The 10901-nt window shown below is 38.4% G+C and overlaps 1 protein-coding gene across 1 annotated transcript; it reads left to right on the top strand.

Annotated features, from left to right (window-relative positions):
* The first annotated feature begins 5269 nt into the window (after positions 1 to 5269).
* Positions 5270 to 7733, top strand: LOC126284970 (UDP-N-acetylhexosamine pyrophosphorylase-like). The gene has a single exon (XM_049984248.1). The coding sequence runs from the start codon at positions 5964 to 5966 to the stop codon at positions 7449 to 7451; it is 1488 nt and encodes a 495-aa protein (XP_049840205.1). The 5' UTR covers positions 5270 to 5963; the 3' UTR covers positions 7452 to 7733.
* The last annotated feature ends 3168 nt before the right edge of the window (positions 7734 to 10901 follow it).

Genomic DNA, 10901 nt, shown 5'->3' with positions numbered 1-10901 from the left:
GTATGTCGGAAATAAGTGAATTCGAAATTGGGCAAACATTGCTGCTCGCATATGTAGTGGGTGATTCCACAGTCAAACCAGCATAAATATTTGGTGAATCAAGAGGCATCATATGGAGGCACGATATCGAAGATTTAGACCCCACATAGGGAAAATGGAAAAACATCATCGGCTAACTCACAAAGCGGACGAAAGTGTGTGGTTAGTGATCGCTGAAGAGGATTGTGACAAAAAGTAAGAGCACGACGGTTGTAAAAGTGACTGCGGAACTGAACGTCGCATTAGCGGACCTGCCTGCACCAAAACAGCAAGAAGGTGGGGGGGGGGGCTCCAAAAGCAGGGGATCGGTGGGCGTGTTGGAATTTCAAAACCACTCATCAACGCCAATGATACAGAATGCCGTAGCAGGAAAACGTGATGCCGAAGCCATAAAACCTATACTACGGAATAATGGAAAAAAGTCATTTGGTCGGATGAGCCTTGTGTCACAACGCTTCCAACTTCCGGCCGAATTTACGTCCCATGAGTGAAACATGACGGGGATTCGGTGATGATTGGAGCAGCCGAATCGTGATATTTCGCGAGCCCCATGGCTGCCCTGCTAGGCAGCATCAATGACACAAAATAAAAAAAAAAAACAACGAAATGTCCACAGTTGTAATATTTATATATGCACATCCATCCCAACGCATTTACTGTGCTTTCAATGTATGCCATAATATGTCATTAGTTTTAATATTTATTTATGTACATCTGCCCATATCAATTACTTTTGTTCCAATGTACGTAATACCACTGCGGCAACGCTTTAGAGCTGACTGCTTTATTCGTTCAGCTTAATTTTAATCACTTGGGTGAATATCAAGAGCTCAGATGGAAACCCAGTTCTAAGCAAAGAAGGGAAAGCAGAGGGTCTATACAAGGGCGATGTTCTTGAGGACAATATTATAGAAGTGGAAGAGAATGTAGATAAAAATGAAATAGGAGATAAGATACTGACAGAGCACTGAAACACCTAAGTCGAAACAAGGCCCCGGGAGTAGGCAACATCCCATTGGAACTAATGACAGCCTTGGGAGAGCCAGGCCTAACAAAACTCTACCATCTGGTGAGCAAGATGTATGAGACAGGCGAAATACCCTCAGACTTCAAGAAAAATAGAATAATTCCTGTCCCAAAGAAAGCAGGTGTTGACAGATGTGAAAATTACCGAACTATCAGTTTAATAAGACATGGCTGCAAAATACTAACACGAATTCTTTACAGACGAATGGAAAAACTAGTAGAAGCCGACCTCGGGGAAGATCAGTTTGGATTCCGTAGAAATATTGGAACAAGTCAGTCAATACTGACCCTACAATTTATCTTAGAAGCTAGATTAAGGAAAGGAAAATCTACGTTTCTAGCATTTGAAGACTTAGAGAAAGCTTTTGACAATGTTGACTGGAATACTCTCTTTCAAATTCTGAAGGTGGCAGGGGTAAAATACAGGGAGCGAAAGGCTATTTACAATTTGTACAGAAACCAGATGGCAGATATAAGGGTCGAGGGGCATGAAAGGGAAGTAGTGGTTGGGAAGGGAATGAGACAGGGTTGTAACCTCTCCCCGATGTTGAGCAAGCAGTGAAGGAAACAACAGAAAAATTCGGAGTAGGTATTAAATTCCATGGAGAAGAAATAAAAGCTTCGAAGTTCGCTGATGACATTGTAATTCTGTCAGAGACAGCAAAAGACTTGCAAGAGCAGTTGAACGGAATGGATAGTGTCTTGAAAGGAGGATATAAGATGAACATCAACAAAAGTAAAACGAGGATAATGGAATGTAGTCGAATTAAGTCTAGTGATGCTGAGGGAATTAGATTAGGAAATGAGACACTTAAAGTAGTAAAGGAGTTTTGCTATTTGGGGAGCAAAATAACTGATGATGGGTCGAAGTAGAGAGCAATATATCAGTAGATGTAGAGCAATATGTGGCCCATTTTTGATGTAATTAACTGAAATCATCAAATGACTTTTAACTAGTATTTTGTAAATCATACATTTAACAATGTACTCAATTGTTTAGTTTTACCTAAAATGAAGTGGTGCATGAGCCACGCGGGCAGTGTTAGTAAGGATGTAGTAATAAGAGACGGTCAGTCAGAGAGCAGACAGTCATTCTGTATTACTATCTTTCGGAAGCTGTTTGTGTGAGACTCTTTCGCAAGCTGTCAGACGATAGAATGTGTCTACCATCAATGTATATACTAATCAGTTATAATACAAAGCAAGAAAAGTGATATGGTCTGTGTTTTATTTAAAAAGTAGTATGTCAGCGACATCGAACTCTGGGAATTTCTGAAGCAACAATCCCCGAGGTTATCAAAGTTGGTATCTCACCTGGAGCAGCTAAGTTATTATCTGAAATTTTATTGACTGTGATTGAAGTTTTCTAGTTTTCACTCATCTTCGTACTTGTAAATGGCAGAGGCCCAAACTATGAAGTTGCTCCTATGGTGTGATTCACTATGACCACTATCAATTTATAGGCAGAACTATAAAAACTCTGTATTTTATTCTCATTCAGAGTCAATAGCAATTGAAATGCTTACCTCCTCTCACACATTTAGGGGTGGCGTTTTACAGTTGCCCTAAATAGCACTCATTATATCCGCATTAAAGGCTCTATTCCGTGCCAATTTCGATGCTAGCTGCATGTAACAAACGCCTAACTCATCCGTAAACAAATAGAATTTTGAGGTTGAGAGAGAGGAAAACAATCATCCGAGGTTAACTCGGGAAAGTAATATGAGATGCCAGTTGAAGTTCTGCTAATACGTTTCGCTTTTGCTGGTGCTATATTGGGAACTGAATTTGAGCGTCGTCTTCGAGGAAGAAAACTTTCTTATGTCAATCTCGGTCACCTTTCAATCAGCCCCTGTTTCAAACATCCCGCTAGTAATCTTTGATTACCCCCTACATCTCTCAAAAAGTAATGCAAATAACCTACCTACTGAACATACCGGTGAATTCTTGTCCTTCTTCAGTAAACTGTCACGAGTATTCTGCGTTATTTTGTCATTAATGAGTATCCTGTATGATAATCTTATCAGTCTGCTCGAAGATTACTGAAACTTGGGTATCTGCAAACAGTTTTAAACTCATTAATTCACATATAAACGTCTCAGTTTTTTTATCTACGCCGTTGTCGATTCCATGTAAGTATTGTCGTTAACTAATAAACTCTATTGACAATAGCCTGAGACCCGGAAGAATTTCATGTGCACTTCCTTCTGATAGAAAGCGCAGGTTTGTTGTTAACATTATAGTATTATATTATAGTTGATAAATTCTCTTATATCATAGAGTGGGTGGAGGACTAGCCAGTCATGAATTGTTTGTTTGAATAATTGTTCAGGTAATTCTTGAACAGATTGAGGAAGATTGTTAAATAATTTATACCACATGATTTCGTAGCTGTTGAGTGAATTTGACAATCTGTGGCAAGGTATAGAGGTACCTATTCCTTCTTGTATTGTGGCTATGTACATTTTCTCTGCTTTTTGTTCCTGGTAATTTCTTCTTCGTATAAATTAGAACATAGTATATGTATAAGTTTATAAAAGTCATGATTTTCTGTTCACAGAACAATGGTTTACAGTGTGCTTTATATGCAGAACCAGTAATTATCCTAATAGCTATTTTTCGCAGATAAATATAAGAGTGTGAAATTAATAGCATCTCCTGCATAATAGTTATGCTTATCGACACATTTACAGTATTACAGCCATTGCCAATAATAATAACACTAATAATAATAGTAATAATATGTATAACTTGTCTGAAAAAAGAAAGAATTGTTTTTGGATAATTTTGTTATATTGCACATAATTAAGTATAATATTGCTTTTTTGTGTAAGTGCGAGTTTTTTTGCTTTTTTATTTTTTCAGACAAATGTACTGTACAAGATTCCTAATATACGTTTTGGTTAACGAATTAACTTGCAGGCTCAAAATCAGACTTTCTTACCCTAATTCTTTGCTGCTAACTTTTCCTGGTAATTTTCTTTTCTGTTGCCACTTAAAACAGATTCAACAGAGTTCATGTTGACACTATCCACGAAAGTTCCAAACACAAAGCATCACTTCATTAGAACAGAAAACAGGCGCTGAAAACCATAAGGGGCCAAAGCCACACCGTCGTCGATCCCACATTTAACTGAATGTCAAAGAAACCAGTGAGATAGCTTTTCGTGAATGTTCATATACACAATATGGGCCTACAGCGTAGATAAACCTGAACCACCAAAAACTCAATAGATATCAGAAAATTTAATAAATGCTACTGTCTCACAATCGACGATGATGTACTTTATGGTTCTCAGTGCTTCAAAGGGATTACGTATGATAAAAACCAAAATTTAATATGTTATATCTCTTTCATAATACTGAAAAATAGGTTTTTCTATCAGTATAACTGTAACACATGCTGTTGTCAGATCTAATTTTACTACATAGTGAGAGAATTAGCATATCTGAGGAGTGTGCTAAAATTTAGTGGGGTTTATGCGAAGCGAACGGGGATAAAGTTTGTTGTAGTGAGCTATCAAGTTGTAGTATTGACGTAAATTGGTAGTTCAGTGGTAAGGTACTAGCTGTGCACACCATGAACCGTGCGTGCACATTGTTTGGCAAATCTGTACGTATTTGGCTCATTAGGCAATTATGTCACGCCAGTTGCGCATGCGAGCTCCTCAAACGTGCACAATTGAAGGTGCGATCGCAACCCTCATGCCAAGTTTCACGTAGTCTAGAGGAGCAGCAATATAGCAAAGCGCAGTTCATTTAGCGCCGTGTATTTCTGATTATCGCACATACATCACGTGAAACAGCATTCATAGAAAAATAACCTATGACGCCGAAACGTGTCAAAAGTTAGGGTGTTAACATGTTCTTGTGCCCTTACACGACTGCCGCCACTGGCTGTATCTGCTATGCAGATTGACAATGTACATAGACTAGAGGGCAGAATGGATTGCCTGTCTAGTCATTGCTGGTGCTTCTTAGCACTCGTTACAAAACTACAAGAGAGCCGAAGTAAGACTAAATCGAACTTCATTCCAAAGAATTAACGGGCGTGAGGATTAGCACTGATTCAACAGGAAGTATTTTTCTGGAATCACAGTGCTATAACATAAGCAAGCAACGCAAAGAACTCTTCCGAAAAACTATGACGAAAATGGCAGAGATGCTCATAATTAGAAGTTTAATCGCTTTGTTTGGCACCCTCCTGTTCAAACTTGCCGGTAATTCCGTGAGGGCAGTGCTGCCGCCTGCCATCATAGTTGTAGTTACCGTAGTATTTCATGTGTACTTTGGTACACACAACCGTATGATTCACTTCAGTTATAAAGTGTTAGATTTTGCAATATGTTACGTTGCAGTTTATTTAATCAGTGTCCTGAGACTGACACTATCTCATGGGAGCTCACTGATTGTGAGTTCAAGAACCTATCGTATCAGGTGGGTGGGTTTGGGCTGCTTCTCTACAGTATTATCTTTGGACTTAGGACGCGCGAGGCTAGTGTTTGTTGTCAAGTGAGAGCCACGTATGAAGGGAGATAAGAATGTTTACGATTTGTACCTCAAGAGTCCCGTATGAATGGAGATAGGATGTTTACGATTGTATCTTATATAGGTGTGCAGTCCGAGGAAAGAAGAGGAGTATCGTTTCGGTAACACATCCGGCGCTGTTTCTGTCCAAGAGTTGTTTTAGAAGAAACACTGTTTGTGATGACAGTGAGTTGTACAAGTTGCTACCCAGCGAGAAGTGTAAGTTTTGTGGTCTTTGCAGTTGGATTTCATGGTTGATATTATGTGGTCTTCGGAACATTTGTCGGCGTGACATGGTGCTCGACAGGGATATTGGCATCGAACGTTTCCTTTCAGCTGTGGTGTTGTGTTAGTAACTGTCACCGATCACAATGCAGGACCTGACAAAAATTAAGGAAGAACTCTCCAGCTACGGTCAGGGGCATATCCTACAGTTTTGGGATGAACTGTCAGATGCGGAAAGGACCGAACTTTTGACACAGTTGCAAGAAATTGACATTCCAGTGGCAATAGAATGTTTCAAAAAAACTTTAGCAGAAGATCAAGCAAAATTAGACGATCGAATGCAGCCAGTACCGGCAGAATTATACGGCAGCGTTCTTAGGACAAGTCCTGGTGATCTTCAGAAGTTTGAAGACGAAGGTTTCCGGCAGATATCTGCGGGTAAGGTCGGGGTTTTGCTTTTAGCAGGTGGTCATGGCACCAGGCTAGGTGTGCCTTACCCAAAAGGCATGCACGACGTAGGCCTGCCATCTCATAAATCGTTGTACCAGATTCAGGCTGAAAGGATACGGAGGCTGCAGAAGCTTGCATTTGACAGAACTGGCGTGTACAATCACATTATATGGTATATTATGACAAGTGAAGCTACAATGCAGCCTACTCTAGATTACTTTGACAGAAATAACTATTTTGGATTGAAGAGAGAGAATGTTGTCATGTTCGAACAAGGTTTCCTCCCAAGCTTCACATTTCAAGGGAAAATAATCATGGACAAGAAATATAAACTATCAATGTCACCAGACGGAAATGGAGGACTTTATCGTGCACTGAAAGATAACAAAATACTAGAGGACATGGAGAGAAGGGGTATTATGTACCTTAATGCTCATGGTGTGGATAACATCTTAATTAAAGTAGCAGATCCTATTTTCATTGGTTACTGTGTACTGAAGGGTGCAGAATGTGGTGCAAAAGTAGTTGAAAAAGCATTTCCAGAAGAACCTGTAGGTGTTGTTTGTCAGGTGGATGGACGTTATCAGGTTGTTGAATATAGTGAAATAACATTAAAGACAGCACAACAGAGAAATGCTGATGGTAACTTAACATTCAGAGCAGGTAATATTTGCAATCACTTCTTCACAACCCAGTTTCTTCGTAAAGTTGCATTTGATCATGAAACTAACTTACAGTTACATGTTGCAAAGAAAAAGATTCCATTTGTTGATTCACAGGGAAATTCCTGCAAGCCAGAAAAGCCAAATGGTATAAAAATGGAGAAATTTATCTTTGATGTGTTTCAGTTTACTGACAAATTTGTAATATGGGAGGTGGAGCGAGAGAGAGAATTCAGTGCTATCAAAAATTCAGATGCTGCTCAGAAGGATACTCCTACAACAGCGCGTAATGATCTTCTTGCCCTTCATTGTTCATATATTAAAAATGCAGGGGGTAAAATTTTATATAACACAGGTGACAAGCCCATATGTGAAATTTCACCCCTTCTATCATATGCTGGTGAGTCATTAGAAGAGGTTGTAGCCAACAAAGAATTTACATCTCCATGTCATTTGCGCTCTCCTGATGAATGTAACTCAGACTCTGTCACTGTGCAACAAAATAATTATTTCCTGAAATAAATTGTTTGTATTAATAGTGTGTGAACATTCACATTTTTCACTGGGCATTTTTAGCATTTTATATTGTCAGTTAGCCTTGAAGCACTGCTGTAAATATCATAGTCACTGTTGTCAAGTTTTATATTTTATAGTTTTGGTAATATTATTTTATTGAAGACTGTGAGTGGAATATTGTGGCATAAATTTATCTTATCCAAGAGAGAAGCATCGCGTGTACAAGTCAGCTTTATTTTTAATTTGTAATATTTAAGTAAATAAAAAGCATGAATGTTTTAATATTAACAGTTTTGTTTTATTGTAATTTTAATAGTATTATTTCTAAGAATAAAACAATGAAAGCTCCAGTATGGAATGTAACAGTATTATGAAATAGATAGATTCTACTTACCGTATAGTGGAGATGCTGAGTTGCAGATAGGCACAACGAAAAGACTGTCACAAAATAAGCTTTCAGCCAAAAAGGTCTTTCTCAAAATGTGTGTGTGTGTGTGTGTGTGTGTGTGTGTGTGCGTGCGTGTTTTTATTTTTGACAAAGGCCTTGGTGGCCAAAAGCTTGTTTTGTGGCAGTCTTTTTGTTGTGCCTATTTGCTACTCAACATCTCCGCTATATGGTGAGTAGCAACTATCGTTTTCATAATATTGTTACATTTTTAAGAATATTGAGATGACACGAGATTCTTGTGTTAATCTGTATGACAAAGTGAATAAAATAACTGCACATTAAAACCTTTAGTGCAATTGTTGCTCACATAAAATATGACATAGTAATGTTTAATGAAAATGTAATTACAAATGTGCATACATTAATGCTATAATACCTGTAGGATAGAATAAATAATCTCTAAATTTGTTTCAAAATCATACCTGGAACTGTTATGGTGACAGAATTATAGCTAATTAGTCGTTCAAAGTTCATGTCATATGAAAGGAAAACTGCTTAACCCTGGCACATATAACTGTCTTCAGTATTTCTTGAATGCAGAGTGACAGTATCTCTTCACCATACATAATCTGCTTTACTGTACTTATATAGTTACCAGCAACGTAAGTGACCATGACTAGTGTAGCATCATTACACAAATGTATTGCTACAACATTAGCAATTGTTTTGATGTATCAGACTTAATACATTGTTTTTGTGTTTCATAATGGGAAATATACACTTTGAGAGCTGGAGAAATAATCGTCACTTTATCGATACTGACATAGAAGAATCGAGCTTGTTTACCCGTTGTTGTGTGCATCAAGAGAGGATTTTTATTTTGATCATATTAGAGAATTTGTTGGTATACTGTAGTTAAGACCAGCCTGCACAGGTAACTCAGTAATGGAGCAAAGAGGAAACCCATCAGAGTGACCTCTCTCATTAAACAAGCAGTCACACCACATTCTGTAAGAGCTCAGCTGTGGAGTGTTCGCTCTAAACATAACAAAAAATGGGAGAAATTACTCAAGGTTCTAAAACCATATTGTCTGTAATTGGTACCTCCATATTGTCTCCAATAACCTTTTCACAGTGCAGTAGTTCCAGTATAATGAATGAGGAAAAGGAATTTCATCTCTCCATGTGGATGGACATTAGAGGTTTGTTTGGAAAAGTTTTATAGTACCTACATGACAGTGTATAAAATGAGAGGTCGAAAACTTACCTTGTCATGAACTCATGTCTGTCAAAAATCTGTTGTGATGTTCACGGACCCAAGTCTGATACAATCTGTGTTTTTACAGTGGGGAATGAATCAGTTTATGGCTATAATATCATGAAGAAGAAAATGTGTCGGTGCACATGTGTAGGAATCATAAGATCCTTGAAAACGCTTCTGCAAGAAGTTCGGTTATCAGCTGTTTGTAATATTTGTGATTCATGTTTCTGTTAAATCAGTGCTTCTATTTTCTAAACTTAGTCCTATCTCTCCAGAATATGCTGCTATAGGACCATATACTAGTCGTCTCATGGGCAGGCCAAAACAATGAGACACACTTCGGAATGTGAAGCATGCAGAACTGAGCTTTTGGCTAAGTTGTTCTAGTGCAGGTGCCTAGCAGCTTCACACTTGGTTCCTCATCTGGTGTTGGCCTATTGATGTTTAATGTGGCACCTGCAAGTAATTTTTAATTGTTTCAAACTGTGTAATATAAGATTAAGAGTTAAAGTGTGATCCAGTTGTAAGCCTATTCCATTATTCGCAAAGACATGGTAGTATGCCAGTATATATGTGTCCGAGACCGTACTTTCATCATCACAAACATCAGTTTTTGATGACAAAGAATCGTAATGGGCCAAGTACCAAACCTTGCAAGATGCCATATTTTCTGTTTCTCTGCTCCATATTTTGTTCTTTTTTTTCTGTGGTGCCCTTCGTTAATATTACCCTGTGTTTGTTGTTAACGGATCAACCAAACTTTGCGGCATCACCCATTTCCTTGTGTTGTGTGACGTCATGATAGTGCAGTATGTTTCAAATGGATCGAGGTTGCAGGAGGCATGTTGGAGTATGTGGTGGCACTCCCTAATTGTGAGATGACATGTTGACTAAGATGAAATTTCTGCAGTTATTCATTGGTTTAATTTGCCAAGTACGTGAAGTGTTACATTTGTGGAGCATGTATTTGATCAAAGTTATTGCATTTTGGACCAGAATATGAGGCATCGTAATTGGGATAACATATGACCTTCTAACTCTAGGGGTTATTGAGTTGAGAAGTTTAGGCTGGCCATTCTAGAAATTTTGCTGATGGCATATTATTTTTACTATCTCTAGATTGCTAGATTTGCGTGTCAGCTGACTTTTGTTGGTAAGTTGAGGACACAAATTGTTTCACACCACTGCATCTACTAGATTCCAAACTTGTTGTGTATGTACCGTCCCCCGGTAGTCCCATAGACGGCCTTATGCCATCATTAGGGCTAGCAACGTGCTTTGCAAGTAATTTTGATGGGACCATTGGCAGAGTGTACACAGAGAACAGGTTTGGAATCTAGTAGATACAGTGGCTTGAAACAATTCACACCTGCGATACGCAAAAGACTTCTTTAAAAACTGACCAATGAAAATAATTGTATTTCCAGTTTTGTTTCATAGTACATAATTACAAATCTTTGTGGAAGACCCACTGTAATCATTGTATGACGATTAAGGAGCCACATACTGTATCACGCAGACTACCTTTAGCAAATAAAAGCAAATAAGTCGCAAGCCAGAATTAAACCCTCAACCTCCTGCACGCTAACTCAAAACGCTATCCACTGTACCAACTGCACAGCACTGCTTTCTGTACTGACAGAGGTAGTTATCATACATGCCATTACAGTGTTGCAGCTGCCAATCTTTAATGTCCATTTACTGCCTGAAACATGCACAGGACTAGATTTTGTGAGAGGCACTTTTGTATTGCCAGTATATGAGGAATCACACTGTGAAGTCAGAGTGCACAAATTTTTCTTCACCC

Source organism: Schistocerca gregaria, chromosome 8 (genome assembly GCF_023897955.1).
Source record: "Schistocerca gregaria isolate iqSchGreg1 chromosome 8, iqSchGreg1.2, whole genome shotgun sequence".
Lineage (NCBI taxonomy): Eukaryota > Metazoa > Arthropoda > Insecta > Orthoptera > Acrididae > Schistocerca > Schistocerca gregaria.
The sequence above is the reverse complement of the archived record's forward strand: the minus strand, read 5'-3'. Positions and strand labels throughout refer to the sequence as shown.